Source organism: Portunus trituberculatus, chromosome 25, assembly GCF_017591435.1.
Source record: "Portunus trituberculatus isolate SZX2019 chromosome 25, ASM1759143v1, whole genome shotgun sequence".
NCBI classification, from domain to species: Eukaryota; Metazoa; Arthropoda; class Malacostraca; order Decapoda; family Portunidae; genus Portunus; species Portunus trituberculatus.
Genome location: NC_059279.1, coordinates 14,957,524 through 14,976,598, shown reverse-complemented (window position 1 = coordinate 14,976,598; position 19,075 = coordinate 14,957,524). Strand labels below are relative to the sequence as shown.

Sequence of the window (19,075 nt, the reverse complement as noted above, 5' to 3'; positions counted from 1 at the left end):
CTCAAGGAGCACGGACAAATGGGAGGGGTGACTGCCTTTCTCTATACTCTTTAGGGCAGACAACTATAGATACGTTACAAATTAAAAATCTCCTATACTACGTGATTCAATCATTATCACAATATCCATCAGTGCTAGAAAAGTTACAAACGAGTTACCATAGCAGCTGAATAAAGAAAAAAGATGTTATGTCACCTCCGCACGAATAACAAAATACTGGAACCATCATAAGTGTTTCCGTGGCACATTATTTTTACGACCAATTTAGTACCACACGCAACATAATTGGACACCCATGAAACATAACCTATCCGCAACACGCACAACACTTCGCAGGAACCACAACATAGGACACGAATCACAAACGGAGTACTTCCTCTTGTAACATTGCTACATTTCTAATTACGCCACACTTAACTCCTTCAATACTGGGACACATTTTTACCTTGAGATCTGTGTACGATTAAACCATTTCATTGACATTAGCTAAAGTCTATGGAGGTTAGAAGATTGATGGCCAGAGTCTTCACTATTTTAATCCCCACATAAGTTTCTGAAGCTGTATAAAATTACCAAATAGTAAGCAGAATGAACCCTTTTCGACAGCAGGGCAGATGAGCGAGCTACCAAATAAAAAATCTTCTATATACAGACGCTACTGACTTTCATCCATAGGTCTATATATAGTTTCCCAGCAAATGGGCACTGACTGACATCTATATATAGACTCTGCCGCAAAACTGAACAAACAATTGAATCTCTATGTAAGTGTTGTTTGCGTTTGATTGGTGATAATGTATGTCAATATGCTTGTATGAATGTTTCAGTTACTCACATCCAGTACACGTAACCTGGATGTAATTTACTTCCACTTTTCTTTGTATTTTTCACATACATACTTGTTTTGTACCTATTCATTTTTATGCAACGTTGCTGGCGTGTGGTACAGTTCTTTCTCTTTGACATGATAGCCTAATGGTAAAAAATAAAGTATAAATAATGCAAAAATTTCCAGTATTAGTTTATCTGCGCAGCATATCCACCATCGTCAAAGCACAAGCGGTGGCCGGTCTTGAGAGGCCATGTTGACCAGTGTTTGGGTAGTTAAGATGAGAAATAATATTTTTTTTAATCTTGTGGGTTGAATATGGAAACGCGTCATGGTACTGAAGCGTTTAAGTTAAAAAAAAAGATATAGTGACGCTCGTTCCCACCGCCGCCGCCACAAGCACAACACTTCGCAATACCAACGACACAGAACACAAATCATAAACGGTGCACTTCCCTTAAGCCATTGCTACATTTTTTTTTAATTACGCCACACTTATGTAAAAGAAATAAATATAGTGCAGCTCGTTCCCACAGCCAGCGCCACACACGCAACACTTCGCAATACCCACGACATGAAGACAAATCACACACGGCGCACTTCCCCTTAAACTATTGCTACACTTCCTGATTACGCCACACTTCAATAAAAAAAGGTGATACTCGTTCCCACACCACACGTTTCTTTGGATCAGAACTTAAATGAATTATGTTCGATGTCCGTTTACTTATTTTTTTCCGTAAAATTTCGCCATTACTGAATGAATCACGGTTATCATCCTTCAGACTTCATCGTCATTCTAATGATTTCCTAACTGTGTCGATCTGTTTCACCTGTAGGTTCATTATATTCAATGTTAATTAGAAACACACGTAGAGAGAGAGAGAGAGAGAGAGAGAGAGAGAGAGAGAGAGAGAGAGAGAGAGAGAGAGAGAGAGAGAGAGAGAGAGAGAGAGAATTTCTTGTTCCTGCTTTTCGCGTGGTGAGAAGCTCCTGTAAAATGCATGGAAATTTTTGTTATTTGTTTTATTTCGAAGTAAAACGCAAATCAAGACATAAACGAGTTAATTTCAATATGGCGCATCTCAATTACTGCTATACATGAGCGAAATATTGTCCGATACATCTACTACTGAATCAATGCTTTCGAGATTTTTGTTTCTTAATTTTTATTCGTCTTGTTGTTACTCTTCTTCGTCCTGTCCATCCTCCATTTAGTTATCCACTCACTATGCTACTTCTTCAACGATACGGAGAGGCTATGTATGTATGTGTGTATGTAGGTATGTATGCATATATACTTATAACACACTATACTTACATAATGACGTTCCCGGCGGTGTCGAAGAAAGAAATCTCCTTACCTGAAAGTAAAAGAAGAACAGTGTAATGCCGTGAGCCAAATGAAGCAATGTTCGTGTTTTTGAAGATTATTTCTCGACTTAATTTTGTTCCTCATCGATAATTGCGATAGTAGTAGCAGCAGTAGTAGTAGGAGGAGGAGGAGGAGGAGGAGGAGGAGGAGGAGGAGGAGGAGGAGGAGGAGGAGGAGGAGGAGGAGGAGGAGGAGGAGGAGGAGAAGGAGAAAGAAGAAGAAGAAGAAGAAGAAGAAGAAGAAGAAGAAGAAGAAGAAGAAGAAGAAGAAGAAGAAGAAGAAGAAGAAGAAGAAGAAGAAGAAGAAGAAGAAGAAGAAGAAGAAGAAGAAGAAGAAGAAGAAGAAGAAGAAGAAGAAGAAGAAGAAGAAGAAGAAGAAGAAGAAGAAGAAGAAGAAGAAGAAGAAGAAGAAGAAGAAGAAGAAGTAAAAGAAAAAAAAGGAGTAGGAGGAGAAGAAGGAAGAGAAGGAGGAGGAGAAGGAGGAGGAGGAGGAGAACGAAGATAACGAGAGGGATAAAGATGACGAATATGAAAGGAACAAGAACAAGAACAATAACAAGAAAACAAAAAACAAGAACAAGAAGAAAAAGAAGCAATTTCTTTTTCTTGGTCCTATTATAACATCACACGAACATTATTTCAATCAACACATTTTATAAAACCATTCCTTCTGAGCGGCGAGGAGACCGAGGCATGAATGTTCAGCGGAGGACAAGCCAGACACTCCAACCAGCCAAGCCAAGCCAAGCCAAGCCAAGACACCTTAAGGGAGGGAAAGGCTCGATCTGCTCCTTTGTTTAAGTTTTGTATAGTATTTGCGTTATTCATATGCTTTTTAGAAGGTATGACAGATTTTCGGTTTACATAAAGTACGGTGGCCAAGTTTCTTTTGCCGCCGCTTCCGAAACGTACTGTTCCCTTGTAAGGCGGTGGCATAGTGGATAAGGTGGTGAGCGTGGGATCGTGCAGACGTCCACGCGTAGGTTCGAATCCCACCACGTACAGCCTTAAAACACTTTGTCATTTGTCGAGTGGTTTAAAGTTACCTACACATCACCATGTTACCCACATTCTAGGTGATTACACTCAAGATGAGTTTGGGCGGTGATATGGGCCCTAATATGGGTACCACTATAAAAAAAATTGCCTGCGCCACTAACGTGGGGAAGCTGAACAGCGCTTCCCATACACTCTTCAAGTGTGCCTACAGGCGCTATAGGCCTTACCGTAAAAAAAAAAAAAAAAAAAAAAAAAAAAAAACCACTTGAAATGTCAGTGAAATTAACCCCATCAGTACCATGACGCATTTGGACGTATATTCATTCTGCTTACTATTTAGTGATTTTATACAGCTTCAGAAACTTATGTGGGGATTAAAAATAAGGAAGACTTTGACCATTAATCTCCTGACCTCCATAGACCCTTCTAAATGTGAATAGAAGGGTCTAATGCTACAAATCTCAAGGTAAAAATGTGGTTCAGTAATGAAGGGGTTAACAATCAACTATTTAAGACCATTTTTCCTATTCAGGGGAGGCGGTGGCGTAGTGGATAAGGTGGTGAGCGTGCGACCGGGCAGACGTCCACGGGTAGGTTCGAATCCCACCACGTATAGCCTTAAACACTTTGCCATTTGTCGAGTGGTATAAAGTTACCTACCTACATATCACCAAGATATCCCGGTTCTAGGTGGTTTCACCAAAGATGAGCTTGGGTGGTGATATGGGCTCCATATTTATTTATAGTGGTATCCAATATGGGTACCACTATAAATAAAATTGCTTGCACCACTAATGGGCGGAAGCTGAAGAGCGCTTCCTACATACTCTTCAAGTGAGCCTACAGGCGCTACATGCCTCAACGTAAAAAATAAAATAAAAAATAGAACGATACTTGTTAAATTATCGTTGAAATCACAAAACATCATCGAAAATAGACTTGTAACCTGTTAAAACTATAATCTCGGCGTCGTATGAAACTAAATCATGTCAACGGACTGTCGTCTCATGAAAATATTTATTATGCGCCAACATTCGAAATAGGGACGTCACACTGTTCAAAGACGCAGCGCCGCCTGAACTACTCCAGCTTTCTGTCTGCGAGTAACGATCATGCTTGGGGAAAAAAAAAGAAAAACCTTGAATGGAGGGACGTGTTTCCCTCATTACCAGAGAAAACTAAATAATCGAAGCGTACACAATAACATTAGATGATAAGCAAGCTGAAGCGGTCTTTCTGTGCACCGTATCGTGTCTATTTGAATTATGAACAACAAATGTGAGACTTGAACATTGCTTCTGTACAAAGAACTAAAACCTCCAAAGAATGAGTGTACCATACGTTCAGAGACCTTATACGTATCCTAATATCCTAATGGAAATATTATTACATAGTGTTGACACAAGCTCATCCATCAGTTGGCAGCAGGGAGTGGCGGGAAAGATTAGGCAGGCCACTACTCAGGAAGGGCGTCCGGTGTCCTGTGGGGAAAGAGTTGTGGGGCATTACGGCTCACGTATGGCGCCCGGGCACAGTGCATAGGGATGACAAGGGATAACCTACACAAAAGCTCACAGATTAACAGAACACAGCCTAGTCACAACTTCCCAAGCAGGCACTGTGAGTGATAACATGCAAGACAGTTACAGAACCTCGCGAGGGTTTCGTGGTACCTGGAATCAAGAAGAGGAGCGTACCGGATGGAGGGACAACGAGCCTTTGTAACAGAGTATACTGAATGTGTGCTTCGCTTTATTTACTGTTGAGCGTGTAGTGGCGATCCTTCCTAGTCTCTTATAAGAAAGACATGCATACAAAAAGAGGAGAGCAGAACACCTATCCTTCTACTTGTGTTGCGAAGACAGGTTACAATTCCTTGGCTTCTCTCTCAAGCCTGTTCAGGTGGGCAGATGCATGTTACGTTATGGGATCTTGCTCGGAGAAGTCGTCGAGAGTCGAAGGAGATGAGAGCAGCGCGCCGGCTACCACACTGCCACGACAGTAGTATGGACACTGGCTTAGTACAAACATTAACTAGAATGCACAATTAAAATAAATAAGGAGACAGACCTCACATGTATCTTAACTGAAATATAATGTTATAAATAAAACTACCAAATTGGCATGAATGTAAATCAGAACACGAGAAGATATAAAAGAGAAGATGGATGTAATAATGAATCACAAAATAGTCTGCATAATTGCCATGTAACTGCAAACCTGAAGCAGTCTGAAATCACGAGTGTAATAAGACCTGTGAATGATGAGGAGTTAGCACCAATCATCCCGCACAGTGGAGACGCGCGGACAAAAAGAATAAAAATATGTACAGCTAGCAGGTTTTTGCGTCGCCTTTGCTAACTAATTTACGACGCAGCGACAACGAAACGAAAGAGAGGAGGAGTGGTTATTGGTTAAGAAGATTGGCTTACTGTGTGTGTGTGTGTGTGTGTGTGTGTGTGTGTGTGTGTGTGTGTGTGTGTGTGTGTGTGTGTGTGTAATTCACCACGGTCGTCTGCTGGTCATCCAACTACCCATTGCGGAAAGAGCTCAAGAGCTCATGACCAATCTTCGGGGAGGACTGAGACCACACCACACTCCACACACACCGGGAAAGCAAGGCCACAACCCCTCGAGTTACATCCCTTACCTACGAGTACTTGCTCCTAAGTAACAGGGGCTACACATTTAAGAGGTTTTGAACATTTGCCTCGCCGCGCCAGGGACTCAAATCCGGACATTCTCGGTTGTGAGCCGAGTGTGCTAACCACTATACTATACGGTGTGTGTGTGTGTGTGTGTGTGTGTGTGTGTGTGTGTGTGTGTGTGTGTGTGTGTTTCACTGTTTGATCTGCTGCAGTCTCTGACGAGACAGCCAGACGTTATCCTACGGAATGAGCTCAGAGCTCATTATTTCCGATCTTCGGATAGGCCTGAGACCAGGCACACACCACACACCGGGACAACAAGGTCACAACTCCTCGATTTACATCCCGTACCTACTCACTGCTAGGTGAACAGGGACTACACGTGAAAGGAGACACACCCAAATATCTCCACCCGGCCGGGGAATCGAACCCCGGTCCTTTTGCTTGTGAAGCCAGCGCTCTAACCACTGAGCTACCGGGCGTGTGTGTGTGTGTGTGTGTGTGTGTGTGTGTGTGTGTGTGTGTGTGTGTGTGTGTGTGTGTGTGTGTGTGTGTGTGTGTTTTACACATATATTGAGCGACAGTGGTATGCTCTAGTATAGAATAAGAAATGAAACGTGACTCCTAGGTTGCCATCCAAACACGCAATACATACAGGTGGAGAAGCTCATTTGTCAGTCCTTCCCCACGCCACACCCTGCGTCACTGTGGCACGAGGGGAAAGAGTAGCAGAGCGGTGAAGCGGAAGGCGACGACAGGCCACTGACAGCAAGTGCAGCGTGACTGAAGGAAGCAGAGTCGTGCGTGTGGGGAATGGCAACGCATTCAAGACCAGTCCTCAAGGTGGCGGTGGAGCAGGTACTGTGGAGGCCGAGGCTGTGTGGAGGGTGGGGGCTTGTGGTGAACTGGTGCAATGACCCTGAGGTGACTTGAAGAGATTTTGGTGTTTGCTTGGTGTTTGGATTAGTAGTTAGTGTTTGTAAAGAATGCCTCACTGATCCTTCTACCCTATCTGCATGTGTCTGTCCAGTGGGTGCCGTGGACCAAGGTGCTGACGGACGCTGACAGGACAGTGAGGATCGATGGACCGATGGCTAACCTCCTTGACATCCTATCTAACGTTCTTAAGTTCAAGTAAGTTAAAGAAGGCGCCATTTTCTTTTACATATTTTGCCGCTAGTCTGAAAATATGTGAAATCCTGAAACAAAAACGTTAAGACGAATTCCTAATGTTGCAGCTATGAGTTGGTGCGCCCTTCGGACCGGGTGTGGGGCGGTCCCTTGCCGAACGGCTCCTGGAATGGTATGTTGGGCCAGCTGCAGCGCCAGGTGAGTCCCGCCTTGTGTGTGTGTGTGTGTGTGTGTGTGTGTGTGTGTGTGTGTGTGTGTGTGTGTGTGTGTGTGTGTGTGTGTGTGTGTGTGTGTGTGTGTATTCACCACGGTCGTCTGCTGGTCACCCAGCCAGCCTTTCCCCTACGGAAAGAGCTCAGAGCTCGTAGTGACCGATCAGCGGATAAAAACCACACCTCACTCCACACACCGGGAAAGCGAGGCCACAGCATTGTGTAAACAGCTGCGAGTTTCTACATGTCACGCCCTCAGAAACAAATCTACCGCTACAGGAAGTGGAGTTCGCTGTGGGTCCTTTCGGAGTGACTGACCTGCGGGAGACTGTGTGTGACTTCTCTACGCCTTTGTACAGCGAGAACAACGCGATCTTGATGGTGAGGCCCACGCTACAGAACGACATGGCGGGGTTCGTGAAGCCCTTTACTGGACAGGTGAGGCGGAGCGTTAATAACAGGGTGGCGTGTAGGGTTACGGAATCCATTATGTGATGATTGTCCTGCACTCTATCTCACTATCTGTTGTCGTTGGTGCTTCTGTTACCACTCCTGCCGTATTGATGCAATTACAGAGTTGGATCAAGAATTAACCCCTTCTGTACTGAGACGCATTTTTACCTTGATATTTATACGCCATTAGACCATTTCATTGACATTAGGAAAGGTCTATAGAGGTCAGATTATTAATGGCCGCAGTCTTCATTAGTTTGACCCCTCATATGAAATTGTGAAGGTGTATTAGTTACCAAATAATAAGCAGAAGGAATATGGAAACGCGGCATGGTACGGAAGGGGGGGGTTAAATAAGGGAGTTTAGATGGTGGCAATCCCTCACACTGTTAGGTCAGGTTATGTTTCGTTAGGTGGTGGTGCCGGTAGTAAAGACAGTGGTAGCAGTCCCTCGCACTGAGTGAGGTTATATTGTTATGTTTTGGTGGTGAGTACAGCGGTGTCTCCCTAGGTGTGGCTGCTGACGCTGCTGAGTCTGGCGGTGGTGGTGGCAGTGATGACACCCTTAGCGACGACGGAAGTGAGGCTCTTTAAGTTATCGATGCGCTGGAGCTTGTCCAGGACCACCATCTGGGGCCTGAAGGTGTTCACGCAGGAGGGTGAGTCAGTGGCAGAGAGACACAGGAACGCCTCACGACACACTGGCGGGACTTGTGGTGCAGAGATCTCCGTCTTTTGTCACTCAGTGGTATTTGTAATAGAAAAATACCAGTCTTTCACCTTCAGCTCTTCCAAGAAAGATTTATTCATTCTTTATTTTTCAGAACTTGCGCTGCGCTACATTATTATTGTTATGACTATGATTGTTCATTATTATCATTATTATTGTTATGACTCTCGTTGTTGTTGTTATTATTACTATTTCTATTATTGTTATTATTATTATTATTATTATTATTATTATTATTATTATCATTATTATTATTATTATTATTCATTATTACTATTATTATTTTCTATTAGTTATTATTATTATTATTTTTGTTATTAGTATTATTACTATTATTATTATTACTATTGTTATTATTATTATCATCATCAGCAGCAGCAGCATTCGTTAGCTGCGACGTAGACATACTCCTCTTCTGCACTTGCCATATAAAAACACCATCTTCTGCTCGGACCTTACATTATGGATATTATTTTTCCATAACCTATTTGTTCTATTACACCATTACTAAATTATGATCATACTGGTATACTTGAGATAAAGAAACACTCAATTTCTATCACAGCTCAATACATGCCGTATTATTGTTCATCACTTTCTTTGCTTCATATTGCCTTGCATCCTGCCGTCAGGGTCCGTGGATGTGCCGCCCTTCACTGCCACCCGCCTGCTGGCCGCGGTGTGGCTGCTGGCATCCCTGGTGTTCATGTCCTCCTACAGCGGCATCCTCACCGCCATGCTCACCGTGCCGCGGGTCACCATCCCCATTGACTCCCTGGCAGACCTGGTGGCGCAGAAGGACCTCCCCTGGAGGCTGGAGAAAGGCTCCATGATGTTCCAGTACTTCAAGGTGAGGCTGGCAGCGCTCACCTTGGGGAAGTTAGGGTACAAACATGATAATCCCTTTTTTTATATAAGAGGGAAAAACTGGCCAGGGCTCCATAAATGGAAAAAAAAGTCCACTTAGTTGCCAGTCCCCTTGCAGATCAAAGAGTTAGCCAAATTAAAGGGATAAATGTCTTGGGACCTTCCTCTTAAATGAAGTTAAGCCATAGGGAGTTGGAAATACGAAAGCAGGCACAGTTTACCAGAGAAATATATAAATGAAGGCGTCTTGTTCGTCACGCTTATGTGGTGACAGGATTTTTGTTCGATATACGGCTGACAGCAGAAAATGGACCAGTGAGCAGCGGCGGCTCGTGCCATTGATTAAAAACGGTGTAAAAATAACTTGATTTCCCTGAAACTTGGTCTGCCATGACAGATTGTAACTGATAAAATTAAATGACGTGTTGTGTTTTTGTGCGGCCGTGCTCCATACAGTGATGATGATGATGATGATGATGATGATGAGGAGGAGGAGGAGGAGGAGGAGGAGGAGGAGGAGGAGGAGGAGGAGGAGGAGGAGGAGGAGGAGGAGGAGGAGGAGGAAAAGGGAAAAGGAAAAGGAAAAGGAAAAGGAAAAAGGAAAAGGAAGAAAAAGAGAAAGAGGAAGAAGAAAAGGATAACATATACTATTTTTACCAAACTGAACTCTGACAATACTCCAATATGTTAAACGTTTAAAAGCCAACTGCGATTCAGTTTAGGAGCGTGAACTGTTATTGACGGAGGCGTGGCGGCGTCATCCACAGGAGGCGCAGGACGGCGTGCGGAGGAAGGTGTTCATGGGGATCTCAGGGACCTTTCCGGACTGCTGGGCGGCGCGCGAGGACATTGCCACGGGGAAATACGCGGCCATTTGCGACAAGACCACTATGAAGAAAGCCATGTCGTGGGATTTCAGGTGAGATTCATACCTGACTTAAACCATCTAAACCAAAGGAGTCATTTCAGTTTCAGTTACCTCATTCAATTTCATTTGTGCAGAAATTAACCCTTCAATGCTGAGACACATTCTTACCTTGAGATTTGTGTACGATTAGACCATTTTATCAATATTAGGAAAGGTCTATGGAGGTCAGAGGATTAATGGCTACAGTCTTCACTATCTTAATCTCCCATATCAGTTTCTGAAGCTGTACAAAATCACCAAATAGTAAGCAGATTGATTATGGAAACGCGTCATGGTACTCAAAGGGCTAAACGCTATCTCTACTCTCTCATTTCTTTCACTGGTAAACTCTGGAACCCTCTGCCTCTTTCCATCCCGCCTTGTAATCACTTCACCCTCAGTTGCCAAATTGTTGTGAGATACGTTAGACTGAACTGGTCCACCTAAACTAGCGCAATACTTAACTAGAACCTGCCCTCGTTCACACCTTTCATTGGTCAAATCAGGAACTCTCTACCAGTTTCTGTTCTTCACCTAATCTTCTTAGACTTAAACCATTCTAACAGAGGAGAACTAACACACAAAACATCAGCTGGTTTATCTTGTTTTATTCTACTTTTGATTATCATCGTCACTCATAAAAAGATATTAGCTAAAGTTTATTCATCAATGGGATCTCAACAATCTATCCCAACCGAGCTTACCGTTAATTGACATACACGTCTGAGAAAACAATACATAGATGCCAAAAAAAAAAATCGAGCAAATCGAGCATTTAGATTAATTGTTAGTAATATTAAAAGTAGAAGTCCCGAAGTAATATTAACCTATTCAGTAGCATGACGAGTTCTCATATTCATTCTGCTTACAATTTGGCGATCTTAATACAGCTTCAGAAACTTATGTGGGGGATTGAAATTGTGAAGACAGGCCATTAATCTCCTAACTTACATAGACCATTCCTAAAGTAAATAAAAACATCTAATCACGCCCAAAACTCATGGTAAAAATGCGTCCTAGTACTGAAGGGGTTAACCTCTTCAGTAGCTTCACGAGTTTTCATATTCATTTTGCTTACGATTTGGTGATTTTATACAGCTTCAAAAACTTATGTCATAACCTGGCATCCCAACGCTGCCACCAGTTTCGGAAGTTCGTTGCAGGTTGCAATCGTGCTATTCTAAGTGAAGACTTATTCTTACTGCAGGTAATATATTATACGGTATTGTATTTTCTAATTTTAATTCATCTAAGATTAATTACACCACTTCTCAAAGATTGCTCATAATGTCACACAAATTCAATCAATGCCCTTAGAAATGTTAAGCTCATCTCCGTAAATCCTTATCTCCGTAAATCCTTCATCAATGTTAATCACATACAAATAAACCACAAACATTAGGTGCCAATTTCACAGCTGATGCATCTCAATATCAACTCAATGCTTGACTTCTATAAATGCCCATATAATGTATACACCACAATATATCATATGTAATTATCTCCTCAATATGATATATCTTAATGCATCAACTGTGGAATTGCACTACACATACATAAAATCTTAATATAACATCCTAATAAATACACATCCTATATTTGTTTCCTCCTTTCACTTAAATGACATAAACATTGTCTTAGACTGCATTAACAACTATAGAGCTTTACTCACTAATACAAGAAAGAGTCTGTCCATGACTCAAATGTTTCTTCTCCTCCTCTCGGCCACTGCCTTCTGCTTTCTCCTCTCGTTTCTGCCAAGATTCTAGAGATCTTCTTGCTGGTTTCTGCTTATTTTAAATACTCAAGGTTTCGTACCTTTTCTCCACGCCCATTTTACCATCTACCATTCAGAGATCAGACATGTGGAGGTCCACGTGTGACAATGTAAGGACGAGAACACATACGAAGGTAATGTAGAAACAACCTTAAACGTAGTATACACAACATTGCCTTACTGGTGTTTCATAGGCTCAACTTTTCCCTAGTCTCATAGCACGTTCACCATTGGTCTAAACATGAAATACTGCTTGTTCATTGGCCATTTAAAACCACCAATCCTGTTTAACTACACGTGGGGAAACACGTGTTGACTATACTACTCTCCAACATCGTAACCAGAGTATTTTGTCTTGGGTGTTTGTTTGGGTCTGCGTACAATCTGATGCCTGGCTTCCCACTCTCTTGTTAATGGTTGGCCTCCCACTCTCGTGTTAATGGTTTCCTGACACAGGATACCTGACCCAATTTCGCCTCGATTCGCAGCAGGGTCCCTTTTACAATTCTCCCGTAGACGTAATTATTTACATCCTTGTGTGTTCTTCCACTGCTGCATCACGCTATGTCCCACCAGGCTGTGGCATGCCAGGTTATGACACTTATGTGGGGGATTGAAATAGTGAAGACTCTGGCCAGTAATCTTCTGACCTCCATAGTCCTTCCTTATGTCAATAAAATCGTGTAATCATCCCCAAAACTCATGGTAAAAATGCGTCCCAGTACTGGAGAGGTTAAAGCTACATTTCGTGAGTGTCAGAGCTCATCTTGACCATGCCGTGTAATTCTGCTCCCCATTACAGAAAAAATATAGGTCTATTAGAATCAGCACAAAAGAGAATCACTGAAAGATTACGAAAGGAGACCGAAACTTTTAAATATACATTCCTAAGAGAGACGTTAAGAGAGGATCAGATAAAGGTGCTTAAGTGATATCGGATATAAGAAGGGTGACGTATGAAAGCATCGCAGGATTAATCAGAAAGGAACAGGAATTAATGGATCAAACCTGAAAAAATGTGAGGTTGAAAGAAGATATAAGAAGGTGGTTCGTAAATAGAGTGGTAGATGGATGGAATGGACTTAACAAGGTCATTAGTGCTGAGTCATCAAAAGATTAAACAAATTCATGGATGGGGATTATTTATTTATTCTTTTATTATTATTTCTACCATGTGGGCTTTTCACGGGAATTTATGGGCTAAAAGGAGATACTTTTTTGTGGTACCTCCTATCTCAAAGCCCACCCGCTAGGAAACCATTGCCCTGAGTGAGGAAGCCCAACCTACACTCAGACCGTGGACAGGATTCGAACCTGTGTGCGCTTGGAGACCCCTAGGACCACAAAGCACGCATGGTTCCACTGTACCACGGCAGCCCCAATTAGTGGAAATAGGCAGTAAGTATGCTGAATACAAGGACTGCCAAGTGTAAGCCTAATAACTTCTTGTAGTGTCCCTTATTTCCTTTCATTATGTAATTTCCTTGGTGTTACTGGTGAGCCGCGCTAAAGAGAGAGATAATAAGATAAAAGATAGTAAGATAAAAGGTATTTTCACTATTCTACTAATCCATTCTTAATTTGACAGTTGTTTTTTTCTCCCGCGCGATAACAGAGGCTTAACTCCTTTCACCTCATCTTTCCTATCAGTCTTTCTTGTTATGTTGATGTATATCATTCTTTATCTTATCTCCTTTCCTTATCCTGCTGGTTAAATCATTTCTTCTCTCTCTCTCTCTCTCTCTCTCTCTCTCTCTCTCTCTCTCTCTCTCTCTCTCTCTCTCTCTCTCTCTCTCTCTCTCTCTCAAGTCCACTGTGCCTCTTTCATTTTCCTTTACATTCCTCAAAACGTTGGTAGCAATTATTCGTCTCCATCAGTTTTCCATTTCTTTCATTCCACGACCATGCTCCTCATCACGGCTCTCTCCACAGCACCAGCGGCAAGTGTCACCTGTACATCTCCCGCGAGCTCGTCTACACCAACGCTATCATCGCCATGGCATTCCAGAGCAACTCCACCTACCTCGCCCCTGTCAATCAAATGTGAGTCCCGTAACTCGAAACAGAACACATCTACCCGGCATTCACAGCAGCATAACCTTACTTGATACACCTTTCTTGGACCAACTTCTATCCCGCATCTGGACTGTATTGTGTATCTTATTGTACAACGTAAGGCTTCATGATACAAACAGTAGTGGGTATTTTTCGAGTTTATTTGGTGTTTGTTGCCCTTCGAGGACGAGAAAGATAATGAGCTACTGAGAAAAAATTTAAAAAGTCAATTATCGACTGAGGGAGGAATAGCAGCTCTTACGTAACATAGCATAGCATAACTCTCGAAATCTCCCCGAAAATAAACAACAAAGTGTGGAGATTCTCGTCATTCTTTCCCGTTTTCTTCCAGCATCCTAGCGGTGAAGGAGTCGGGCATTCTAGACCAGTGGCTGAGTGCCCAGATCACCAACACCAGCCAGTGCCTTCGCCCCCCAACCGCGGACCGCTCGAAGGGCATTGCTGCATTAAGTATTGAGGCAATGGCCGGTTCCTTCCTCGTGTTGGCGGGAGGTAAGGGGCGAGAGATGAGGTGGGAGGAGATAAAATGATGAAGTGTGTTGGGAGGCATGACAGGAGAAAGATGACAGTGTGAGATAAGATAAGAGATGCTTAAAGAGCGGAATGTTGGAGATTTAGGAGCAAGGAGGTGAATAATGAGACATGGAGAGCGGAAGATTGGTGGGAAGAGGTATGGTGAATGCTAGGAGATGAAGATGAGAAGTGAAGGGGTGGTAGATGAGGGATGAGAAGTGAAGGGAGTGGGAGGTGAGAGACAGGTGAGGAACGAATACTCAAGAGATGAAACATGAGGTCCCGCAGCAAAAAATGAGGTGTTAATGAGGAAGTGGTGGAAGGAAGCACATGTTCTGAGGTGCACTGAATCACTCACTTAACTAATCTCAAAAAGTGTCATGCTTGATTCACAACTGCTTATCATGTTCTGGTACGTTCAGGTCTGGCCACCGGCACTGCAGTCTTTCTCCTGGAGGCCTCAATACCCCGGCGATGAAAGCAACATGGAGAACCTTAAGACGTGTGCACTGACCTCTACTCGCCTCTGCCAGCGCTAATCAACTGACACTTGTCCGTAACACCATCGATCGATACACTTATGCTTTTTTTTTATCGCTATACTGAAAAAGATGTCTGAAATGTTAAATGTTGCGTAAAATTAACCTGTATTTGTGCTGATCAATACTCTTTTTCTCATTCCGTAAGACTTCTTTTATACTAATTTTGCTGTCACGTAGTTTACCAGAATTTATTGTAAAATGTGAAATATGACGTTAAAATGTTCTTGTATTTACCTGGAACCCTACCACTTGACTTCCCATCCAACAAAGGGACCAGAACCACTACTATTTCACCACCTTATCCCCTCAGCTCCCTACCAATGACCTGCACATCATCACTTCCCCACTACTCCCACTTCCCACCTATCATCCCCCATCATCCTCCACCACCATCACCATTACTCTGCCTCCGAACCCAAAACAACCAGCAAAATCATAATACTGATACCAAATAATCAGTTCCCAAACTAGGACCCTTCACCACCACCAATCCATCGCCTCCACGGCCCCCACCACAGACTTCAGCGCTGATAGAGTGTGTGCATATCTCCTGGTGCAGAGAGACAAACGTACTCAATAAATCCTGGCAATCACTGTGTTTCATTGTCCCGTATTTTCATTTGATGGTGATGAACTTAAGTGAAGAGATAAAAAGAAAAAGGGAAAGAAGACATGAATTAACTTATATCTTGTTACAAAATGCTAATGTTATTTTCTTTTTAATGAGGAACATATATTTAATTAGTAGTGTGTGTGTGTGTGTGTGTGTGTGTGTGTGTGTGTGTGTGTGTGTGTGTGTGTGTGTGTGTGTGTGTGTGTGTGTGTGTGTGTGTGTGTGTGTGTGTGTGTGTGTGTGTGTGTGTGTTCGTTTTCCGTGACATTACAACCCTTTCCTTAGTTGCCTTCTGAACACATTCTCGCTACATGCACTACCAACTCGACAGATACACCTTTCCCTGCCTCACACCTGCCTCTGCCCGCGCCACCTAGCCTTACCTACATTACCTGAACCTGTACACCGAAAATCAAACTAACTGGGACCCTTTTAAATGCATTATACAAGAACATACATGAATGTGAATGATACAGTAGAGAAAGAGCCTTACTTGTGTCAACGCCAGTATGGGAGTAATAGATGACTAAATGACAGAATTATGTGTTAGTCGTGGCAAGATAAGACCTTATTTTGCTTTTGTTTTTTATTATCTTTCTTAATATGTTAATAAATCTGAAGTAAAACAAAAATAGAAATGCTTCAACGTAATGTGTAAAGACTTATTTTTTTTACTCTATTGTTATTCTTCTTATTATTCTTATTCTTATTATTATTATTATCATTATTATCATTATTATTATCTACTATTAGTATAAGTATTATCATTACAATCATTATTATTATTATTATTATTATTATTATCTTTATTATTATTATTATTATTATTATTATTATTATTATTATTACTGTTATTATTATCGTTACTATCATCATTATCATCATCATCATCATCAAATTTATAATTATTATTATTAATATTATCATTGTTATTATTATTACCATTACTATTATCATTATTATTATTATCATTATCATTATTCGCACTTGGTCATCCTCCCTTATATGTAGAGAATAAATCCATGAAACCATTCACACACACACACACACCGGTAGCTCAGTGGTTAGAGCGCTGGCTTCACAAGCCAGAGGACCAGGGTTCGATTCTCCGGCCGGGTGGAGATATTTGGGTGTGTCTCCTTTCACGTGTAGCCCCTGTTCACCTAGCAGTGAGTAGGTACGGGATGTAAATCGAGGAGTTATGACCTTGTTGTCCCGGTGTGTGGTGTGTGCCTGGTCTCAGGCCTATCCGAAGATCGGAAATAATGAGCTCTGAGCTCGTTCCGTAGGGTAACGTCTGGCTGTCTCGTCAGAGACTGCAGCAGATCAAACAGTGAAACACACACACACACACACACACACACACACACACACTGAAAAGACACAAAATGTTAAAATCTACAACACCAGTTTTGAAAATGTAACAAAAGGAAGGAGAGAAGAGTAAAAAGAAAACATAAGGAGGAAATTTCTATAACAAAATTGACACTCCATAGCCAGCAGTGAGGCCAACCCAAGACACACCAGCACAGATGACTCACCCTTCGTCACCTTTGAAGAGAGATGAGCAGCATGTCATCACTACTCCACATATGATAGAATGACACATGTTTATTGGACCAACTGCATAATAGATGGACCAGAGGAGTTCTTGGACCCCCACCTGTCTATTTTAATGAGGAATGAGAGGGAAGGGGGTGAGGGCGTGACGGAAGCCTGGGATTGCAAGCACAGGAAGTCAGTCATCAGGAGACCGCGGGACAGGTAGGTCAGGTGGCTGTGAAGGTGGTTAACTCACTAACTGCTTGCTGATGATAGTATAAATCTTCTTACCTCACTGAAATCAACCTAGACGAGTTCAAGAAAGGAAAATAAAGCTAGTGGGAGTTTAATGTTTGAACTGTCACATTATTCAGTTGTATTTCGTCCGAGGTAAAGATGTATGATACTGACACCTTTTAACTTTACCTGAATGTCTGAAGATGTATGCGCCATGTAAAAACTAAAGCTACATGTAAAAAAAATGCTTTGAACTATTCTGCTACTCATTCATTTTGGTGTCGGTAGTGCCTTATGAAATTATATTCTAAAATCACACAGCATTTTCAAGAAGCTAAATCAGTGGACGGCTTCATACTTTAAAATATTTTGGAGTCTCATAACGACTACTTTGAAAAATAACACACGTTTTCTCTTATTCTCATGTTTCTTTTTTTTTCTCCAATTGTTGATAAATAATCCTTGTTAAACTATCATTGGAATCGTGAAAACATTCTTGAAAACTACGAATGACTTCCAAGAGTCTGTTGGAATCTCAAAAATATCACTGGAAATCCCAAATAACTTCCAAAGAATTAAGTTAAACTATTACAAAAATTCTGCAAATTTTATTAGAAAGACACCAATACCTTTTGTTCGAATTGGTAAAATTATGACTTGAATTATGAAAACCTTCTTCAATATCCCCAACATCAACGAGAGCTGTTCAACAATCACCAGAGTCACGGGAACACTCTTGAAAACTCTTAATAGACTCCCATACACCCTCTTAACCCCTTCAGTACCAGGACGCGTTTCCACATTCCTTCTGATTAATAAATGACCATTTCATACAGCTTCAGAAATTTATAAGGGGATTAAAATAATAATAGCTTTGGCACTTAATCTTCTGACCTCCATAAACCCTTCCTAATGTCAATAAAACCATTTAATTATACCTAAAACTCAAGGTAATAACGCGTCCTAGTACTAAAGGGGTTAAGCTCTCTTTGAAATCACATTATGAAAACTTCAAACCCACAAGAATTCTAGTTACATACTTTTAATAATTTGTCAAGAAACGATACAGAGGTACACTATTCACGTCCTTCCTTCCTTAGCATTAATTCAAAGACAAAATCACTGAACATTCTGGAGCTGTGAGTGAAGGTGGCAGCGTTTGTGGAGGAAAACATTTGCTTCAGTGCCCAGCCATTTTATTGTTTCTCGTTGACCTAGCTGGACGGTCTTCATAAATCTCTCTCTCTCTCTCTCTCTCTCTCTCTCTCTCTCTCTCTCTCTCTCTCTCTCTCTCTCTCTTACATCTTTTCTTTTCCTTCTTCCTTCCTTTGCACCACTTCTTTCCTTCATTTATCCTTCCTTCTCATCCTGTAATTTTCTTAATCCTACTCTCTCTCTCTCTCTCTCTCTCTCTCTCTCTCTCTCTCACAGGAACTACACGATGACAATGCAAACGACCACTCCATCCCTCCGCGTGGCTGTGGCTGAGGTAATGACGACCTGAACGACAACAGTGAAGGAGACATATGTAAACCCGAGCCTTTTTTATACATTTACCTATTTGACTTGGTTTTATATTGTTCTGTTTTTAGTTCATTTATTTATGGATTTTTTTTCTTGCTATA

General features: G+C 41.8%; 1 protein-coding gene and 1 long non-coding RNA gene across 2 annotated transcripts; one reads left to right on the top strand and one right to left on the bottom strand.

The window, feature by feature from the left end:
* The first annotated feature begins 6,482 nt into the window (after window positions 1–6,482).
* On the top strand, window positions 6,483–15,651 carry LOC123508735 (probable glutamate receptor). Its single transcript, XM_045262614.1, has 10 exons — window positions 6,483–6,708; window positions 6,881–6,984; window positions 7,089–7,179; window positions 7,473–7,631; window positions 8,158–8,305; window positions 9,009–9,226; window positions 10,011–10,162; window positions 13,860–13,970; window positions 14,335–14,495; window positions 14,939–15,651. Exons 1-10 carry the CDS (start codon window positions 6,664–6,666, stop codon window positions 14,992–14,994), a joined length of 1,245 nt encoding a protein of 414 aa, XP_045118549.1. The 5' UTR covers window positions 6,483–6,663; the 3' UTR covers window positions 14,995–15,651.
* LOC123508736 lies at window positions 12,283–18,876 on the bottom strand. Its single transcript, XR_006675996.1, has 2 exons — window positions 18,840–18,876; window positions 12,283–12,527 (listed from the first exon to the last, which is right to left on the bottom strand). It is a non-coding gene; the product is annotated as an uncharacterized LOC123508736 (long non-coding RNA).
* Between the last annotated feature and the right edge of the window lie 199 nt (window positions 18,877–19,075).